Source organism: Bombus terrestris, chromosome 6, assembly GCF_910591885.1.
Source record: "Bombus terrestris chromosome 6, iyBomTerr1.2, whole genome shotgun sequence".
Classification (NCBI taxonomy): Eukaryota; Metazoa; Arthropoda; class Insecta; order Hymenoptera; family Apidae; genus Bombus; species Bombus terrestris.
The window spans coordinates 22,257,700-22,279,854 of record NC_063274.1 but is presented as its reverse complement, the minus strand read 5'-3'; the positions used below and the strand labels follow the sequence as shown (position 1 = coordinate 22,279,854).

The 22,155-nt window shown below is 32.5% G+C and overlaps 1 protein-coding gene across 4 annotated transcripts in view; it reads left to right on the top strand.

Moving 5' to 3' along the window:
- The window catches only part of LOC100647880, a 74,658-nt gene that overhangs the window by 224 nt on the left and 52,279 nt on the right, over positions 1 to 22,155 (top strand). For 3 of the 4 annotated variants that reach the window (XM_048406914.1, XM_048406915.1, XM_048406913.1), the window contains exons 1-2: positions 7,808 to 7,831; positions 18,489 to 18,708. The exons of the other annotated variant lie outside the window; for it this stretch is intronic. In XM_048406914.1, the coding sequence (XP_048262871.1) occupies positions 7,823 to 7,831; positions 18,489 to 18,708 (229 nt within the window). In that variant the 5' untranslated portion in view covers positions 7,808 to 7,822. Of the gene's footprint in view, positions 1 to 7,807; positions 7,832 to 18,488; positions 18,709 to 22,155 lie in introns of those variants that run through there. 4 annotated transcript variants of the gene reach the window in all.

The window sequence follows — 22,155 nt, the reverse complement described above, 5'->3', positions numbered from 1 at the left end:
ATCGTCCTCAGGAGTTGTCATCAAAAAATTAAGCCACCTTTTAGTAATACAAGCAGTAATTGTTCGGCGACAAATGTTTTATTTTTTTCCTTTTTATGGTGACCACTAGTTACATTCATTTACGATTTATGACAACAGTGTGAAATTTGTGTGATTAAAAGCATTTTGATTACAAGGAGAGCCATGAATATGGGGTTTGACATTTTTTATAGAAAGAAAATAGGAGCTGTATAAAAATTTGTTTAATAAAATTGTTTTATGTGAATAGTAAGTTAACAGCAGGTCAATATGTTATAGATATTAGTAGGTTAAGGCTGATTTTAGATTAATGTTGATTAATAAGTAATACTAGGTTAATGTTGATTGTTACTTGAAAATTCTTTAATACACTATTGTTCAAACATTACACTGACAGTTACTTGGACTATTTTTTAAATATCGTAGTACTGTTGTTTTTATATATATGTAATAGTATAAAATTTGAGTAGAAATAGAAAATAGACATTTTTGATTATAAAAGGAGTCTTCTTCATATAAAATACTTTCACTAATATTCATTTACTTTACCAATTCTTGTATTTGATTCGTATTTCTTCTATTTCTGTGATAGAGTTGCTTCGATAAAAATAAACAAATGCTAACAAAATTTTTCAAATTTCGAAAAACGATATATATCAAACAAATTTCATTAATACTAAACGTTATATTTTTCGTTTATTGAAATAAACTGAAATAATGAGATAACGAAGAAATTACCAATTATAAAGCAACAAATTCTTCTTTAACACGATTATCTTTTTTTAATTTGATTTTTTCATATTTTCGCGTGTAACTTTTTTAAACAAACTTTTCAGTTTTATTATACGAACGAAGGAGAAGACCAGATTCACGCATGCATACAAAATAGCAACCACAAAATGATAGCAAGTTTGTCAATTAACGTAACGAACAAGGGTGACGTTTAATTATGAAACAGTATCGCGTTCCGTGTTCATTCATCTATTCCTCGACGTTGGAATGCGTTTATGATTTTAAACAAGGATTTCTTTTCGAAGGTTGCACGATTTCGTCTTTGAAATCGTCATTGAATCGTCATCGAAAGTAACCCAAATAACGGATTGCTACATCGAAGGAACCAATTCCCGCGCGGATTTTCCATTTGAACTATTGCTCACGGAATTAATGACTTAAGATCGATCTATTTCAGATGGCTATAAAAGAACTGATTCATTGATATTCACGTTTTAACCAGGCGTTAAATTTGACAAATATGATTCAATAAATTTTGCAGATATTGATGCAAATTCATATTTTTATGAATGTTACTGATAAAATATAATCTAGGTAAAAATTATTTGATATCGTTATGAGTATTATATTTTACACATTTTTATATACTATTTATATCCGGGGCATCTTTGCGCCGTTATATTTCTTATATATATAAAAATTCGCAGTTTAATTATGAGAATTTCGTGAAGGTGCACAGTGTTCCAAATAGGTAAATTAATTGAACAAAATTCATATTTCTTACGTAGAAAATATTAAACATTTATAAATAACTGTTATACTGAATATTTAATTTATATAGCTCTACCTGTATGCTATCCATAATTTTATATATAAAAATATGTCTTGGAAAAAGTTAACTTCTTTATCTTTTAATAATTTTATTAATATATTTAGTTTTGCATTGTCATGACAGTGATGGGAAAGAAAATATTGTTTTTCTTTTTTTCATTCTTTATTATTGTTATAACAAAAATAAATCTTTAGGAACTGGGTTTTTGACGAATGATGAAGCGGCATATTCTGACTAAACAGAGCGCGTTTCAAAAAGAATATTCGATGGCGAAGAACGGTCGGAGTGTTTATATCGCTTCAACCATATATTTTTCATTTCTTTGCTTGTGAAAGATGTTTACGTTTCTATGAAAAATCGAATTTGAGTAAACGAATTCTGACATTCAGTGGCTTACGTGGAAAGTTCATGACGTTTATTATTGTTAGAACATTCGTTCGATGTGTATATTCTGATGTGTGTTACGAATATAAAGATCACGATGTACTGAAATATTTAGTATTATTTGACCATCTAATGCAGCGAGACATAAATCGTATTTAGTTTAGTCCTTGATCATTATGACTTTATAGACTAAGATATGTATATATCTTATAAAACATATGTAGTACATTCATTTGCATCGTAAGTTGCCTTTTATTATAATAATTTTATTATTTTTATTAATATATTAGTCCATTAAAATGTTTATTTTTTCCTAATAAATACTTACTTAAACTTGTATATGTATTGTAAATATACTTAAACTTGTGACTAAATCTACTTAGGAAATGTATAATCTATTTCGAAAAAAAAAGCAAAATACTCGGTCGACAGTTTAACTCGTTACCTTCTATTAAGAGATTAAGGCATTATCACACATACACAGCGATTGTTAAAAATTATACAAAAATTACCTTCTGACGGATGAGAAGATTTCGTAGAATCTGGTTAAGGCTACTCTGTAAGTCATCGATTGCGTGCGCGTTGCGGAATAGTCGAATCTGAGTGGCACTGTTCAATCGTAGGCATAATCCTCCGATGAAATGTCGCAAATTGTACGGTAATCATCTTGTCAAGCTGTTGAGTTGTTCGCACGCGCGGTTGTCTAATATGAATTCCTCGGAGGTTCGGATGACCTTTTCAAAACTCGTGCACCGGCCTGTCAGACGCAACAACGACTCCCTTTGGTATATTACGTGCCGTAATACGTGGCAGCTCCAAACGACGAATGAAATTCCAGGCAAAGTGTACTCCGGAGAATATTTTATCGTCCTCTGAACGCCGTGAAATACGAAGAACAGCTATTTTATGCAGTTTCGGCATGCATTGCTGTCTCGCGCCGCTCTTACCCCTCGTTGGAAAATATCGTTGATAGTCGGCGCCTTGTATCGGAACAAGAATTCTACCACGGATCTAACTGAACCGGCTCGATATCTCCTCTAGCTACGAAAAATCCTTACTACCACCGTTCGCTTACGACGCGATTGGATAATCGTGTTTTAAGACTCATTACGCCCAATTCTTTCCGCGAAAATCGGAAGCTACGAGTTTCACGCGACTACCTTAGCTTCCTGTTATCCTATATTCTGATATTAGGTTCACTTCGATGGAAAAGTGTTTGTGAATTTGACGAGAGTGCAGCTTTCGCGTTGAATAATTTTGTTTTGACTGTTACGTTTGATTGTTTAAGACTTTACGATAAGATAATACTTTTAGATAATAATAATAAGATAATAATAATAGATAATAATAATTAGATAATAATAATAAGATAAGACTTTTAAGATAATACTTTTGTTTTGTTGAATTTGGTTTACTTTGTTCTTGTGTCGTTCGTCATCAGTACAATCCGTAATATATCTTTATATTCTTTTTTTGTAATGTCATATTATTAAATCCTTATTATTCAAACTTGATATTCACTCATTATTCAAAGAGTTTCGTTCGCACTTGTGTGACGGGTTGTTACTTGCTAAGGTATATATTTTTCTGTTACTGTTGTAGTATTTTTCTTACTATTGCTGCTTTTTCTATGTCTTATTACTTTTATATTATTACATCAGTTTTTACGTTTTACTTGTCGTTTGTTTTTGTTACGGAATATTGTCATACAAACTGTTATAGGCTGATATCCCTTTAAAGTTTCGAAATATTTTCTATTCGGACATGTGCGACAATCGGCGCAATTTTCAGTAGTTCATCAAACATTTCGCGATCCAATGATGGCAATTGTTGACTCGTTTTCGTCTTTGTAATTAACCTGTCGATAATTAACTCTCTTAATTTTCTATTTTTCGCAGGGCATTGTTTGCTATAATGTCTGTCGTCATCGGTCATCATTATCGATGCACAGGATAATACAAATTTCTCAGTAGGTCACTGATTTACTGAACTATCTGAAATGTTTCTGTTAATAGCAAATCATAGAAACGGACATTTGAGAATATTCGAAACTTGCAAGTACACAAGTGTATGTGTATTTTGTTTCACGTACAGTGCATTCTTCTGGAAACAGCCTTTAATTAACGCCGAATAAAAGGTCGCAGCACGGTCAGCTGTTTATTTATGTAATTCGCACAGGACGTATCGTTTACGCATAACTTCTATGAATTTTAATGATTTAACAAATCACGTACGAATGTTTTCCTGTCTGATTGATCCTGCCTAAAATACCTCAGTCGTTGATTTATATTTTAATTAAATTTTGTTCCACTTCGTTTTTTGTGACTTTTATTCGATTATAATTTAAATAGTGCTTGGAAAATGACAATTTTTATCATGAGAAGTTAATTGGAAGTTTAGATAAAATGTTGGGCGAGAGAATTATTCATATTGTTCATTTCGTTATTATTTTTGAAGAAAATCGTGAAATAAATAACTGATGGGCTCATAATAAAAACAATCCATGTTAAATTAGCTAGTATTAGCTAACTTAATATTAGCTTTACTAACTAAACTAGATAATTAAATTATTTATTACGGATACGAGCTCTTCAATTTTTCAACTTCTTCGATAATTCTGATTTTAACATTTTTTCATCATACAAGCTATTATGAAAGTATTTCGATATTATGATTTTTGACTTTTCAGCTTTTTTTTATTCTAATGGATTTTAATGTAATCTGAGATAATACTGAGTATTAATTAAAAAGATTTCTCCCTCGTATCTAAATCGTGATTGATGTATCACATAGCTGTAGAAACACTAAATATCAAATCAGAATTGCTTGAAGAACAGCTTTTCAAATCAACGGTGCGTGCTTTGCATAATTGCACGCTCTTCTGAACCAGTCCTATCTGATACGAATGCGAAATTCAAGAAACTATCCGCATTTACTCGCCTGTTTTTATAATCCTTTAAGAATTTCCTCATCCAAAAGAAGATAAATTTTGCATTAGAATGGATGCATAAAAGATAAACCAAGAACGCTAGCAATAAAAACGCCACATCATTAATAATCACAATTTGTCGATATACGAACTTTAAAATTCAAAAGTTTTCCAACTTCACAAAATACTGCATATTTTTCACAGAATCTTTTTTATTAGGTTTTAACATCGTGTTAATTGCATATGTTGTTATTAGCGACGATTATGAAGACAGAGAAGATGTTAAATTTTGTTATGGGACATCGAGTCTTTTAGAAAGCAGCGAACTTTCGAACTTTTACTGTCACTAAGATCTTCATTTAGAGTTTCTTTAACTGAAACTTTAACCAATTTAAATTCTGGAATTTAGAACAAGCTTTTGTATATTTATGGCGGTATAATTTGTCAGTTGCAAATATTATCCACACCCATAAAGGGCCCGATTTAGGAACTAGATATGTATGTGTAAATTTAGTGTCGTCAATTCTAAATCTCGCAGAACATTATCAACTAAGACGTTGCACAATATTCAAAAAGGAATAATTCTAAATCTTCTAAACTGTACAAATTATTCTAAACAATGTTTACAGAGGATTAAGAATACTAATAATAAAAATGTTCAGTTTTATATTTTATATATCATTTACTATATTCGAAGGTATCTTCGAATCTAAAGGTGTAAAGATATCTTTAAAAAGTAAAAAATATGCAAATTTTGTAGAATATTATCAATAGAAGAATTACCTTAAATGTTAGAAATCATAGAAATACAGATACGGAAATATGTACATAGAAATGTATATGGAAATACAATGTCGGAAATTTGAGAAATCATTATAGACAAATAAGTCCACGTTGCAGATAATTTTGTTCTCATACATCGCATTCGAGTATTTACTTGGTTACCGAGTTCCAAGAGACGAGAACGTCTCATTACTGTCGTTTGACATCTTTCGAACTTGTATATTCGTTATCCATCGTCTCATTAATGTTTCGCGAGTCCCAAGAAAAGTTATTCTTAAGTGAAGCAGGGGAGTCAAGATTAGATCGAACAGTTAAGCAACCCATCTGGGATTGTTGGGCCGAAGTGGGTATAGCTGATCGCAAATAAGACGATAATAGGGGTCGGATGGAGAAGCGAGTGGCTCTGCCACAGATCTTAGTATTTTCTTCGATAATGGAAATTGAAATCTCAACCACTTCATTCAGATTCAAACGAAAGATTCTGCGGTTTCTTTTTGTCTAGAAAAATTGATTTCGAAATGTTACATATTTCATCTCCTCTTTTCTGTGAAAATATCGATGTCAGAAGTTCTTCTTCAACTTTATGTAATATTTCCAATGTTCCATGAAAAGTGGACTAATTCTCCGATATCTTGGGAAAAAGCTGGGTTCTGATAAATTTTTTCACGGAAACTTGTCTTTTATTTTTAATCTATGAACGAAGAATTTTATAATGATTAATTTAGAACGTAATGGATGGACTATGGCCAGATTATTGAATTTTTTGACTGATTTTTATTTGCTAACGGCTTTATTATAGATATTTTGATCCGACGATATTAATTGAAATTTTTATGGTGTATCGAATATTTCAATAAAAGCAAATTAAATAAATTGGAGTTTTATTTTAAAGACTGTAAAATAACTTATGTTTCCTTTTTTGTTATGTGTTTTTTATTATTATTTTTTCTATTAGATTTTTATTATTATATGTATTCTCTACCGGTTTATGAAGTATTTAAAATAAAATATATCGAACCTTTTATTTGATTCTAAATACTAATTTTCTATTTCATTATATGTAGCAGCTAAGTTATCGTGAAACTCGTATGATAAATTGTTCTCGCTTTTTACGTTTATTATTTCCAACAAATTCATATTCCCTTCATATTTAAAAATTTCTCATTTTATTTCATACTATTATACATGCAAAATTAAAAAGGTATTTAATTCCTCCTCACGAACTCATGAAGCGATTACATTCAGCAATTCCAATCCTGATAAAATACACATTTCAGACAGAAATATAGCTTGTATAGCACACAACTGAATTAATTCATTTACCACCAGTTAAAGAAATACAAAAATAACAAAATATTTGGGGACGTTAGAAAAGTTGTCACGGGGAAAAAATCAAAAACATTTAATCCTTACAGGAAAAAGAGATGATGGCGCATATTTCTAATTTTCTTTTATAGCAAAGCAATTTTAATATTCATTTTGTATCTCATTCATTGCAATTTTCAAAATTTAATACGTTATTAAGTAATTCTATATTATCGAAATTGTCTATATGATTGATTTCAAGATTAAATACCTATTCTCTCCATTCTTATGATTATTTAAAAATTCGAATATTTAGAGACTTTACTGTTAACGATATGTGTCTTTAATTTGTCAAAAAAATTCATAGAGCTAACGTTTTTACTATAATGCTTTATATATAAGGAATATATGTAGATTTCTGTGACTGATTGTAACTCTCTAAAAGGGTTAAAGCGGCGAAGATAAACGGAACATCCTGTTATACACGTCTCGAGTCGATTTAACGCGTTGAATCTATCGACAATGACAAGAAAGAACTATCCATTCGTTCCCGTCTTGCCAGTATATCAATCCTCTTCGCTGTATCGCTCCTTTTATTAATGGCGTTGCCAGTGTGGCAACGAATAAGACGGAGGAGCGAAGAGGATGGAATAGAGAGTCATTTGAACAATCGAAAACGGCAATACCTATCGCCAGCTTTACTTCCCCATTCAATGTTTGTTGGAATAAACATCGGAGATTGGAACTTGGATCACGTGGATTTTTGTTACACACAAATCGCAGTTAAAGCCAGAAATACATGGATACTCTACGGAAAACAGCGTGTATGAAAATACTAGATGGAAAGCGTAAGTCGACTCGATGGTGCGGGAAAATCATATTTTTGTCCTGCATCTTCTGGTATAATCCTTTTTCCGTCATTCATTTGTCTCATTACTTTCTTTGCCCGGCTTAGATTTGAAAAATTGTCTTTCACTTTGTCTGTTTCATTTGAACAATTTTTTCCTGTAATTTATTTAGTTCGTTCTTAAAAATCGTTGTTTGATTATATATATATTAATTAATATTTAACGTACTAACGAAATTCGAGTTTTAAATAATAAATAAATTATGAATATTCATAATATATATATACGTAATAATGTAACATATATATACATAATAACATATATACACATATTGCATATGTTACTATGTTATCAAAATTGTCTTACTGGGCTTGAAGTATGCTTCCTCAGAGAAAGATTCTTCGTTTTTAACGTTATGTTTCGTTTGTCGTGTATTTTTTTTTAATTTTTCTATTCCTTTATTCTTCCGAACTTCTTTTCGTGAAAATATTTCGTTAAGTTTCTTTAAGATTTTAACGCTTCCAATTCTTTGGAAGATGACATAGAACATTTATTTTAATAAGAAATGGATCTTTAGACATTAGTAGTTGGTGTAAATTATTACAGTGTATTCGCCGCAAATTAATTGTATTACATCTGAGCGACAAAACGCACGGAGTTTACGTGTAACTGGTAATTAAGGATGAAGGTAATTCGACGAGAAGTTAGTACGTCGCCTTATCTTACTGAACCTGTAGCAAACGTGATTTGGGGTGTTGTTGAAATATTCCTTTAAATTGCTGCTGATAAATGTATTATGTATTATGAAATTTTTAATCATTAGGTATAATAAATTCCGAAATACTATTCTTTTAAAATCTATATTCTATTCTTTCCCGAAATAATTATTTTTGTTTTAAATGAACATTATTATCTATTTGCAATAGATAACTAGAATACCTATTTGTAATAGTACCTATTAAAAAAAAAAAATTGATCAATGCAATGTAATAATATAATGATAAAATAAGATATTGACGATCACTCGAAATACGAGATAAAACTTGAGAAATGTATAGATGCGTAATTTCTAAATTAAATATAAATATAGAAAAATAAGTTTTATTCTTTTTGTACGTTCAATGATTAAATGATAATAGGTCGACGGTCAGTTTTAATAAATCAAAGTTACCCACGTACTCTGCATCGTATTTCAAGGTAAATAACATTTCACGGAACGAGAATAGAAGATCTGAATTGATGATGAAGGTACTTTTCTCGATGAGGTCGATCTTTCATTGTGGTTTCTCCACTGCCTTTCCAATGCGAGTGAGCTGCTAGCAGCCGAAATCTCGCGAAATTAGCAATGTAAATTCGATATTCCTGATCTACAGGACGAATTCATCTTTGAACGTATTGTTCACGTACTCTTTCGATCAGCTCTTCAAAGGTCACCTAGTTCTACGTGGAATCAAAGTTGCGTTTCAAATGGAAAATAATAGGAAACGATTGTTCGATTCGAAGTTTAAACTTCTCTGTAGCTTCATAATCTGAATAAAATACTATTATGAGCCTAAATTTCTTTCAAAAAAAGAGATTTAATCTCCTCTAATTCATCGGTTAATTTTGTTGATTTATGCAACAAACTTTCAGTAAGCCTCTTAATTTATTCTTAATTAATGTGTTAATGAATATCGATTGTATTACAGCCAGTCTGTGCGTTAATGATGCGTGCTGATGTGTTTTTGCATCAGCCATGTAATCAATAAACGCAAACCATAGCTCGATGCTAAACAATGGGTACGTTTTCCATTGCATTTTACCGAGATAAATTAAATAATGATTGAATAATGATGTTATATTTTATACATATAATATCATTCAAAAATACATGCATAGGTACATGTGATGAATACAAATGTACTATTATTGTATTACATGTTATATAATTATTATAGTATCGTAATAAAAAGACAACATTTTAACTCAAAATAATGTAAATTTTTGTAAACCAAATTTAAATTGTATTAGATTTATAGTCTGGCGATACTATGTATATATCGTTATTATAGTAAACGTTGCTTCTAATTACTAGCTCATTATTTAATAATTATTATCAATTCACCATTAATTTATACATATTGGTAAAATCCATACATCGTTACCAGAAATGGACCAAAACATCCGGATATTGTATGCATATGTATAAATGTATATACTGTAATTGACGTAAACGTATCTTGATTGGAAGAAATATAGACAACAAAAAATATTATTAAAAATATTAAAGTATACGACGTTATTTTCTGAACCTATTAACAAATCTTAAGACTCGTAATTAAATAATAATTCACTATAACTCAATACACGATAACATTTTGATTAAGTTTGTTTCGTGTTGTCAACTGGAAAAAGTAGTTCGAAGAAGTTACGTTTCACCGTGTGTATCTGATGAAAAAGCTTGCTTTTAGCTCTATATCCGAGGCGTCGTCGAGCTTCGGTTTGCCGCCTTAAACTACGAATGACTTGACGGGAACTCTGTTAATTTTTACGGCACTCTGCAAACTGAATGACCACAAGGAAATACTAACTCCCTCATTTGTTTCAACATTTTCCTATGCTGAACGTAATTAGTTCTGCTATTATCGTGTTGGTTGACTTGTAAATTAACATTAACCAAAACTTTGCGTTACAATGCTTTAATTTAACGCCAACACTATGTCTAAAGCATACAGATCACTTTTACGAACGACCCCGTTATTCCTTTGTTTTCCACGTTCTGCAGCGTATGCTGATTGCATATTAAAATTTAGGATGATAAAATTATAGCATGTTTATTATCTGGGATATAATATCAGTGTGATATGGTATTATTAGTGATATTCTATTGTTTAACCCTGCAGGAGTCTTAATCCTAAAGTTCTATTAAATAATATTTCTTAAGAATACAGTGACTTCAAATTGTAATGCAGTGCACAAATTACTTTTTTTTTTTATACATACTGTACAAATAAATGAAGGAAAATTGAATTTTATTGAAATAGATACAGTGTGTAATTATTAAATAGAAAACATACTACGCACGCCTATATGTTACTAATTGTCTTAAGTAAATCTAGAAAGTATGTACTTTTATGTTCTGTGCGTTCTCTGTTCAAATATGGTTGAATGTTGATCACAGTTGTGGATCTTATCAAATTTTCTGTTATTTGTAACATTATAAGTTTGTATATCGCTTAAAGCGTGTGATATTGTTGGTATCGAAGGAGTTCCTCAAATTCCCTAAAGACTTTAGAATTCTGTATACTTTCGAAACTCCATAAGACGTTTTGGACTTGCGATACTTTCGATACTCTAAGAATTTCGTAACTTCTGATGCTATTATTTTTCAAGTTGTAGATATTTTGTTCGTACTTTTTCGATCTTTCATTCGGGATTCTAATGCTCAAATTTTACGTGTGCTGCATTGTGAGCTCTGTCAAAAATATTAATACAATAAAAGAAAGTTATTACTCCTTTTAAGATTACTTAAAAAAATCATTAAATAATGTATCATGAATTAACAATTTTCTCTTTTCTAACAATTTTTTATATCCTCTACAAATTCCCATTACTTTAAACAAAACAGTATATTCAATAAAATCCGATTTCTCCTTTAAAATCAGGTAACTCTGGTGCTCGGTAATCAATTTATTTCCCCAATGTTATCCAACTGGACGATCTAATTGCTTCCATCGATGCGTCACAGTTTACCATGTTTCCATTCTTCCGCAAAGATTCGACGCATCAATTTCCCTATCCACGGGTCGTATATACGCATTAATCTTCTCGAGAGAGGCAACTTGATTAATTGATTGTCCTATCGTTTCCGCATCTCATTAGACGGCCACTCACGAAGACGTCAATCCGATATCGGTGCCGCGGCCAATGGACCATTGGTCATTTTTGCTTTTCATCGATCGTTGGCTCTTGCGAGTATTCCGGTTACATCGACAAAAGCTCCGCCGGCTATTCGATTACTACGGTTCCTTAGCGAATGAAGAATTCCTTTTTCTTTCTTTCTTTCCTTCTTCTTCTCGGCCATGGCTTGAAATGAAATTTTCTTCTTTCTCCCCTCCACTGGTTGTCTCGTCGACGATGCAATCCCCGGTGAAAATCGTAGCTCTCCGCCGTCACGACGTCGGAGTAAGACCTGATAAGGGGTATGAAGGGGGCTTTAGGAGTAGCGTGTCAGTGGGAAAGCCCGTTGATGAAAAAATTCCATTACGTTGTCTGGCCTCGGCGTTGTTACAAGGAAAAGATAAATTTCTGCGTTGGGCCACGATGCATGTGGCCGGCCACCGTAAAAACAATTTATGGAACAACGGGGGACCGTCCCTTTCGTTTGAAAGTTGTATCACGGATACAGGTATTCACATTAACCCTTGGAGTACCGATACGTGTTGGGTTTAGAGTGGCCCATATTAGTAAATCAATGCAATAATACAGTGACTTGCAAAACTGTTACGTCCATATTATATGCGTTATGTAAAACATATCGAAATTTTGTTAGTATTGTAATGTATGTTGGTAAGATTTGAAATCAATCTGAAAATGTATATGGAAGTTGTAATAACTCATTATACTAACTTGCAATGCAAAAATTATAGAATGTAGATTAAGTAACAAAGTAATTCTACAGGTTTCGTCAATTATATATGTCGCCTTTATTATTACACGTATCATGATATTCTGTTATACATTTGTTTTGAAAGAGCTCGTTTATGGGAAGAGAATTGACGAGGTTGTAAATCAATATTACGATTACTTCATACTTTGTAAGAAAAAGTTAAGGTGGAGATTGAACGTGAGTAGCCTAAAATAGCAAATAGATATTTATGAGACCTTTCAATATTAGGGGTTCTTTTTACTTAAAAATTGTATGGTATTATGCCAGATATTTATAGAAAATGTTTTCGGTATATATGTCGACCGATAGATATAATATAATGAAATATTAATACAGCTATGATCGATAAAAGACCAGATGTAACTGATACTAGCCTCAATTAAAGTTGACGGAAATATGATATTACTTTTCTAAATTAAATAAATTATGTAATATCATGAATTATGCTTCACATAAATGTGAACTATTTTAATGCGAGTCGTAGGAATATATACCCAAATGATAAAACGGGAGATCTAAAAACGAAGGAATTATTGGATCAAAACCTTAACCTTAATTCTGTCAATGAAATCTTGTAGTAGAGGTGCTATATAAAATCTCTTGTTTGTCGATCTGCAGATTTTTGGCGTGACACGCAGCGCTTATATATAGAGAACGATACCGAGAATTAGGCGATGAAGTCGAACAGACGCTATTCGTGAGGTACTCCGTCAATAGTGTTTCTAAGTATTCAGGTATGATAGGAATTTAGTTTACTCAACCTTTTATATATCATAGGGTTTATTCCAAGTATAAGTGTGCGTACAATATGAGATAAAGATATTTGTACGATGAAAATGTAGAAATGAAGAGAGTAAAAAGAATGAGAATGTAATATTGTTTTGCTAATACTATAGACACACAGTTATATATGTATTTAATGATATAGAGAATATTTCTCTTTCTACGGTATCGAATATAGAATGGCGAACAGGTAACGTTTTAATTGAAAGTTTCATAATGGAGATTGGCAATAAATCTTCATAATTTCCCTTAATTAAAGGAAAGTAATAGTACCTTCGAAAAGATATGGTATATTTTATTCACGAACGGTTCATTGAAGTAACTTCCAACGAACAAAGAATAAAAGTTAACAATGAAGGTAACAGAAGGATCCAAGGTAACGATCTAAAATCAGTAAGTCTGTAAGAAAATTTCAATGCAATCTTCTCGCTTAATACTATTGTTCTTTCTTCGTGATCCCTGGATTCTTCGATATTCCACGGAGACATCGTTTTTTACACAAAAAGTCTGATGAAATACCATTGTGAAATTAAATTAATTCTTGCAATTTAATGTCGCCATTAACAAACTTAATTTTTTTCATATCTGCTAATCAAAGTCGGTTGATTGTGAATGGTTACATTCATACTTTTATGAATGCAAGTTCCACTTTTCCCGTGATCTTTGAATTTTTCAACATTTCGCAGAACCATCGTTTTCTTCACAAAAAGTTATGTTAAATGAAACAACATCTCAAAGCTAAATTAATTCTCACAATTTAATGTTGTTATTAAGAAAACATACTTTCTTCTCATATAATTAATTATAATTATTAGACTGTACATGCTTATACATTCTATGGACATAAAAAAAGAGATGTAAACTAAATAGAGATTTATATTTCGTTCATTCTCGTACATGTTTGTACATCTATTTAAATTTTCGTCTTAAAGCGTCTCTTTACTTTAATCTGCATGAAAAGATCAATATGATGACGAATATTGTTATCTCAAAATCACAAAAACGGCCTTAATTCGAAATCCAATAATCGATTTTACGATGCACCAAAAAACTACAAACCATCAATCAAGAAAGAGCCATTTGCAATATAGAAGTAATGAGAACTTTCTGATCGCAAAAACTTTTTATCGAAGAAATGAAATCCACCCTCGTCTCTTGAAAGATGGAAATATCCATTCACGGTAAAAACCGTTAACGATACGAAGAAACGCGCTACATTTTCTCACATGACCATTATGCGAGCTCCATAGCCACTGAGAGGAAGAAGTTGAACTAATTTCGTAATTTCTTTGGTCGGATGGCCGGCCAACGCGAGGGAAGGTTAATTACGCCCCTGGTCGCTTTGCACGTTCGTTCACAGCTAACTGAAACTTCTCGGTAGATCTCGCTCTTTGTGTCTCAAATACATTTAAACTTAAAAGTAGCCTCGAGCAGATCACGATCGACGACCGGAAACGAGAAATCGCGATGTCGAGAAAAGAGCGGAGAAAGGGCCTGCTAATTGCACGACAAATCGTCGGTTCTTCACGTTGCTCGTTTTCCGTTCGTACAATTAGATATGTTATAATTAGATTGCGGATTTTTATACAAATTCATATTTTATTTTTCAAATATTATAACGAGTATACTTTAGGAATTTTATTATTTTTTAATATTATATTGTAATCTTTAATATTATAATGTATATTATACTTCAGACGTTTTATATATTTTTTGCATATTATATATACTCTACGTATTTTTGTATTTTTAAATTTCAGATAAACGCATAAAAATCCGCACTTTAGTAATAATATTTCACGGTAAAAATTCCCGTTATCGACAAACGTTGATGATTTTGTATCGGCGTCCTTGCATGTTAATTAATTAATCCTATTTACATCTATCAAAGTAACTCGTTTGATTATTAACACATATGTTCGAACGTATAGAAGAATACAAATGATGCAATTTTCATCGAATGTATTTAATTTGAATTCTCGTATTCCTACGTTAGGCGAAAAGGTTTTTCTGATATTGCGTTCGTATGATAGAGCATTCAAAGTCTATGCGAGAAATTGCAATGTGCTCGTAGAAGTCACGTGTGTTATTTAAAGAGTTCCTTCTGGTCTGTAATTTGTTTTCTTTTGTAAGTGGTTTTTCGGTAATAAATCTTTTTTTATCTTTTCACGAAAGGTTTGATTAATGGCTTGAAGATAGTGTCGGTGATTGATCTCTGAATATCAATAGAATTATTTTAAGATCATTAAGTTATATTGTTAAAAATGTTCTTTTATACAAAGTATCTACATAATATTAATTAAAAAATGTAAAATAGCCATGATTTTATCTGGGTAACTACTAACATTTTTCAAATGTTCAACAAATTGATTCAAAAGATATATTTAATAGTCAGCTACAGTGAAATGGAAAAATAGTTTAAAATTAATTCACAAGGTGTTGAATTTTAAAATTGCTCTATTATAAAAGACGAAAAATGTGCCCACTATAATAATATACATCTTGTAAATATTTTCAAAAAACGCAATAATTCTTTCTTCCAGTTTCTCAACAGAGTTTCTTAAATTTCAATATCAATATCATTGAATGGGTGTCACGTTACGATTAAAATTCTCTCGTAAAACATCTTTCCCGTATCCAGCGGAGATCAATAACTTTCCCTGGGAAAAAGACGTCACGTTGTATTTTATTGGCGAGATGAGCTTTCAGTTGTTGCTCAAGGGATTCGTTTCTCCATATCGAGTTCTTCAGAACCATCCAAACCGTCGATCACCTCGGCTCGTAAAAAGCTTGGTGAAGTCGCGTATACGTACGAAGGATCAGGGTTGTTGAAGGACGACACCCCTCTGCCACCCCTTGTCGAGGTTTAATTAAACTTTTGCAATGGATTCGCCGGCGTGGCGTGACCGCTTACAATGGAGGAACGAACGAATTACTCTCAATCGCCCGTCGGCGTGGCTTTGTTGCCCGCTTTAATCGTTTCCACCTGGAACGATTCTTTCTTTTGCCGTCTTTTGCTGTTTCGTTGTTTCGCTTCACGGCCTCGTTTCGTAACAGGGAACGCTCCGTGGAAAGGAGGTGAAGTTGCTTTTAAGCGAATTATGGAATCAGGAAAATGGATCGTCTTGGATCGGCGGCTTTTTCTTCGATAATTGGCGTAATCGAACAGTGAAAATTATTATCGACGCTTCTTCGTTCGCGAGTTGGCCGCGAGACGTGTAGACGGTGAAATCGATATTTTATTGTCGCCGTCGTTGGAACAAGGTCAATGCGTTCGCTCATCTTTCTTCTTTTGTTCGCACGATATATAGCACGTTATTTTACTTTTTTTTAGGAAAGTGATATTGAAAGTGAAAAGGTGATGTTTGTATCTTGTATGTGGTGTTTGGAGGATTATTTATTAAAGAATTAAGTAAGGGATAATGTTTGTTGAGGAATATAAGGAATGTATGACAAGGGATGTCGATAAAAAATGAACTTTGTTAAGTAGCAAGAAGCATATAATAAGGGATAAAATATGTTAAGGAATAATTAATAATCTTTACAGCTTCGACATATCAGAAAATAACGGAGAGTACAGAATGAACGATTTAGAATATAATTATCTCTTTGCCCCCAAGATTTTCTGTATTTCTGGTATTAGATGAAAAATACACATACTTTTAATTGTTTATGACAAATAAGTATTAATTACATTAATTGCGTTACATATGACATTTAAGATGTGATTCGTGTATTCACTCAAGCTTAAAATCTTATTCCATCTGCTAAAATCTAACATCTTTCGTTTTCCAAAACCTCATCGTGGCATGGTTAACAGGAGTACAAAGACATTCTCGCTTCATAAAATTGAGATTAAAGAGAATATGGTCGATGAACTCTGCTCTCATGCGTTTACCAATCTTTTCACCATTTCTCCATCCTGAACTGTGTCCATTCGTTATCATAAAACCAGAAATGATGAAAGACCACAATGATGGAACACCGAATCGCCGGAACGAAGAGTCGATGGTGACATAATTGTTCTCGAATCTACGCGAAAAGCTGTGCAAAGTTCGCACTTTCGATAGACTGAAACTCGTCGGTGGCGCAAACATTCCATAAAATCTGGAACTGGATCGCAGCTGCGTACGAATTGTGTCTACAGAATCGATTTCTCCGGTTCTTGCACCGCGAAAGTATCTCCGATTCGGCCTTAATTACATGTTTGGCTAACGAACCCGGCCTCTTAAATCAAGTAAACCGTGGCAAGTGTTGCGAATGTGGAAAGTCTGTACTTTCAACCGACAGATACTTGGAAAGCGTTTTCAACTTCGCCGAGAGACGCTCACCCTTTCCCGGATCCACGCCCTACCGCAAAATTAACTCGGAGGATGCGTTAACGTTTTCCTTTTGCACGCTTCTCTTCTCGCGCGAGAACCCACGGATCAGACCCGAATTCTTGCCGATCCTCCGAGCTGAGAGATTTTTATTATCGGCCACGTTGATAAGTTTCTTTGTAGACTGATGGGCTCACCTCTTCTCTTTCTCCTTTCTTGCGTAAATACTGGGAAGGGTTTTGGGAGAATGAATGTTTGCTGCTCCTTTTCGAAGGGTAAATTGCTGGAAATGGGAAATGGGATTCGACCGAGGGAAGAGTAGCAGTGGAAATTTGTGAAATTTTGTAATTATTGATATATTCTTTAAAACGATGACCACAGGAGGAGAACATAATATTATATTTTTGAAAATTTTCTATGCTATTAATTAATTTCATATGTACCGATTCGTATTTTTATTTGGCTTTCGGATTAGATATGTCGTTCCCTCATCCTCTTGAACATTTAAGAAACAATTATGGTGACAGTATCAATTATGCCGTGGGTTCTGCGTAATATTTTATGCATGTACATATCTATTATCTATTATTACAAGGCTTATATCTTTGCATCCGACAAATTGATCTACTTTCTAATTGTATCACGTTGAAGTATTTCCTTTCAGCCAACAAATAGCATAAAACTTAAGAAATCAGCAAAAACAGATCCATGACATTTCTATCGCGTAATCTTCAAATGTAAAATAAAAAAGGCAAATAATAATTTCGATTTTGTTTGCGCATTACCAAATATTTCTTCGTTAAAAAAGCTTTCAATACAAAGTAATTTTAGTATATCTTTCAATCCTTTAATCCCAATATGAAATAAGCTGTCGCTCAAAGTTGGAATAACTTCCTCATCTTCTTAGGTGAAAAAAGGGTTAAAGCGGAACCCAGACGAAGTTAAGTCTCTTCTTCGAGGGCATTTACCGGGCTCGGTGGATCGTTTGAGTTTTTCATTGCACAGGTGCCGGTGTATTTCACGACATCAAGTTTCGTCTTGTGTGCGCACGCTACAACGAAGAATAATTTCGGTATTCACGGGTTTCCCGGGTTCACACTGGAAGAACGTCTTAATTACCCGCTCAGGTAAGCTGACAAAAAAGGAGGGAAAAACGAGAGACAGAAAGGTGCACGCGAAAGGCGGGCCGGAAAGACTTACCTCGGCATTTTCAGGAGCTTTAAGCACTCTGAACTCTCGCGTCTAAGTAAAGTATGGAACTATACGTTTCTGTGACTAATTCGCGGCCCTGGAAGCTAATCTACAACTTTAAGAGTAAATGAGAATAAAAGAAAAAGGTAATTTGACAGAATGTCTTCGTTTTCTTCCTCGTTTTTCGTGAAGGTGGAGTTTCGGAAAATTAAGGTTCGCGAGGGTACATTTCGTAAAAATTAGTGTTTTTCAAGAATTTTGTTATCAGAATACTGATATCAAGAAATATACAACTTTGAATTTATGTCCTTTTCGATATATAGATATGTTGAATTATGAATGTTTAGAAATATATCGTGGTTTTAAATTCGTCGTACTATTGAAGTCAGAAAGATTCTACGCATCAAAGTAGGACAAGAACGGAGAGTAGTAAAGTCATTTTAGAGGCTTCAATTTCATAATAACCGAATTAAAAAATTTATCAAATATACGTCAGTTCATTAGACAGAAATAGATAATTGCAGGAAGCTATTCTTGATTTTCGTCTTATTTTGAAATATAAGATCTGCTTATCTTCAATTGAATCTGGAGCCACAGTGTATAATTTAAGTAACGCTAATACAATTCATATAAGAATATAATTCAAATAACCATCTTTTGATTCGATAAAGAAACGATCTTAAGGATGGAATTACCCACTTAAATAAATTGCAACTTACCACATTACCGAGAATATTTACGAAACAGTGTAAGTCTTTTTCAATGTTTTGTATATAGTCATTCATGACAATGTGAGATGTCACGATTTTTTTGAAGGGTTAATTACACTCTCACGAATGTTCCTTTAATAAAACAAAATTGATTATGATATTTTAGCATCACTTAAAGTAACATTTTTGTAAAGTTTCAAGCTTATTTTGAATTTTCGTATTGTCAAACGTTTTTCGTTAATGACGTCCAATTAATTGGGAACGTAAGGCATCTTTTGGAAGTTATCCTTTATGTTTTCACGAGTGATGTATGTAGTGTTTGTTGAACGTGGACTGAGCGGAAAGTATCGAAGGATCTTGATAGTACGCTTTCAATGACGAACAACATGTGTATATTCGTGCATGTATCTTGATACAGTTTTATAACGTTTAATAATTGCACGTATAGTTTCCAATTTTAATATTGATATAGTAAATGAAATAGTAAGGAAAAGAGCTTAAACTTACCCACGATGCTTAGCTATCTTTCAAGCTCAATAATTCAAGATTGGAAGGTTTCAGCGTTGGAGTCAACGACGCTCTGCAAAATCAATTACAAACTTTCTCGGCGCAATAGGGTAACTTTTTATGTGTAAATAAACGTTTGGTTCACCATTCCGTATACGATTCGCTTCACTATTACTCTGTCTCTCAAAATTGTGAAACATTCCTTTGACTTCTCGTCTACTCTCGTAGTTTTGGCTTAGAGTTTGATTTGTATGTATTTCGAATGCATTATACATTAATGTCTGAAAGTTTCTCAGGTATTGAGTAGTGACTGACACGTTTAAAAGCAATTTTAAAAATAATGTGTTAAAATAGAAAATTATTTGAGTTCATCAATAAGAAAAGTTATTTGTTAGAAGCTTTTTAAAAGCTTACATTAGAAACCTTCTAAAGAAGCCCTTTAAACGAGTAACTTATGAAAAAGATTTGAAGCAGAAAATATTCTAATAATAAGTAGAAGCTAAATAAAATTATTCTGTCTTCATCGATACAATACTAACATACTCCAGTATCAATATAGTTATATCTGTTATATTAAACGTAAGAAATGAGTATCTCAATCAGATTATCTAAAAACATGTATATGCTTCATTATGAAATTTTACTATCCTTCATAATCGATATTCTTCACAAAGAAAATTGCGTAAGTTAAAATTATTAATTTATTATTAAGGAATCCCTGCATTAAATTTACTTCGTGTTATAAAATAAAGAAAATATGCTAGATATTATTTCGCGGTAAAACAACATATATTTGTCAAGATTCCTTTCACCGCATACGGGCATTAACTCCCACGTGCAAAATACGAAGAAGTGAGCATTTCATCACTTCCCCGATATGGATTTGCTTAATACAGCGTCTGAGCTCGGGTGTGAAACTTAAAATTGCGGTCGTCGCGCGTTGACCTGATACTTGTGTATAAACGCCGCTTTGTCAATGGAGTTTTATATAAACCGATGATCTCAGACGAATTTCTCGATGTACCACGGGGCGTGACACATTTTATTTCTTTCACAATGTCTTCGCCGTGGTAACATACATACATAATTTCTTTTGATGTCCTTTCGTTAGAAACGTTGTACATGTGTGTTTTCGCAGAACAACTTCGAAGAACTCGAAGAAACAATTTTTCTTAACATATATATGTATTTGTGTCCTCAACTTTTTTTGAAGATTTGCCTCAATATATTGGGAATGTTTATGGATATTTATATTTTTTATCCATAACCAATAAATACTACACTTTGGATATTTATATATTTGTGCATATTATGTGCATTCTGTTTATGTTTGTACTTAAAAATTTGTCCTAACTGCATAGGGGTCCATTGCACAGAGTGTATAATTATTAATTCGGACTATCAAGATTACCGTAACTTTAAAAAATTATTAATTTACGGAATAAAATTTTTTATTTAATCTCAATAATTCAATATAATTAAAAACTAAATCAGCGTAATGTAACGTCGGATTAAATAATTCTCATTGATGTCTGTATTCAAAATCTTCAGAGAAATCGGAGTCCATTAAAACGTTCTGAATGTATCATTTGTGCTTTCATTGCTCTTCATTTTTCCTAATAGCATCCCTATAATGTATCAGTAGCAAATTTCTCACCAGCTTCTTCGATTTATCTACTTTTGAGCAGTTTCGTAACGTTTGCCGCGCACGGAGCTGTGCTCCTCAGGTTCCGAATCAGACCAACGCCATTATATTTCCGCTTCACGTAGAATTGGCGGCGGAAATGGTACGCGGCCCCCGTTAGAATGAGTTAGAGCTAGCAACTGACCTATCCCATGTTGAACGACCTCGACGAGCTTCGAAGGCCAATGCATCATAATTCATAACTTTATCAGACGTTCTCCGTTACGTATTTACTAGTTCAAAGACGTAGGAGTGCTATCAAATCATACTATGGGCACGTTAGGTTTTTGTTTTTGAGGTGCCAGATTAAGTAGACGATGAAAAAATTGAATTTTTACTCCTCCATTTAATACAATATTTTATTACGGTTTTAATATCATTTAAAATACCAAATGCACTCAGTTCTGTTAGCTGATTTGTGCGATGTATTTAATAAAAAGGAAGTTCAAGTAATACCAACACATACATTTGAGATATATCAT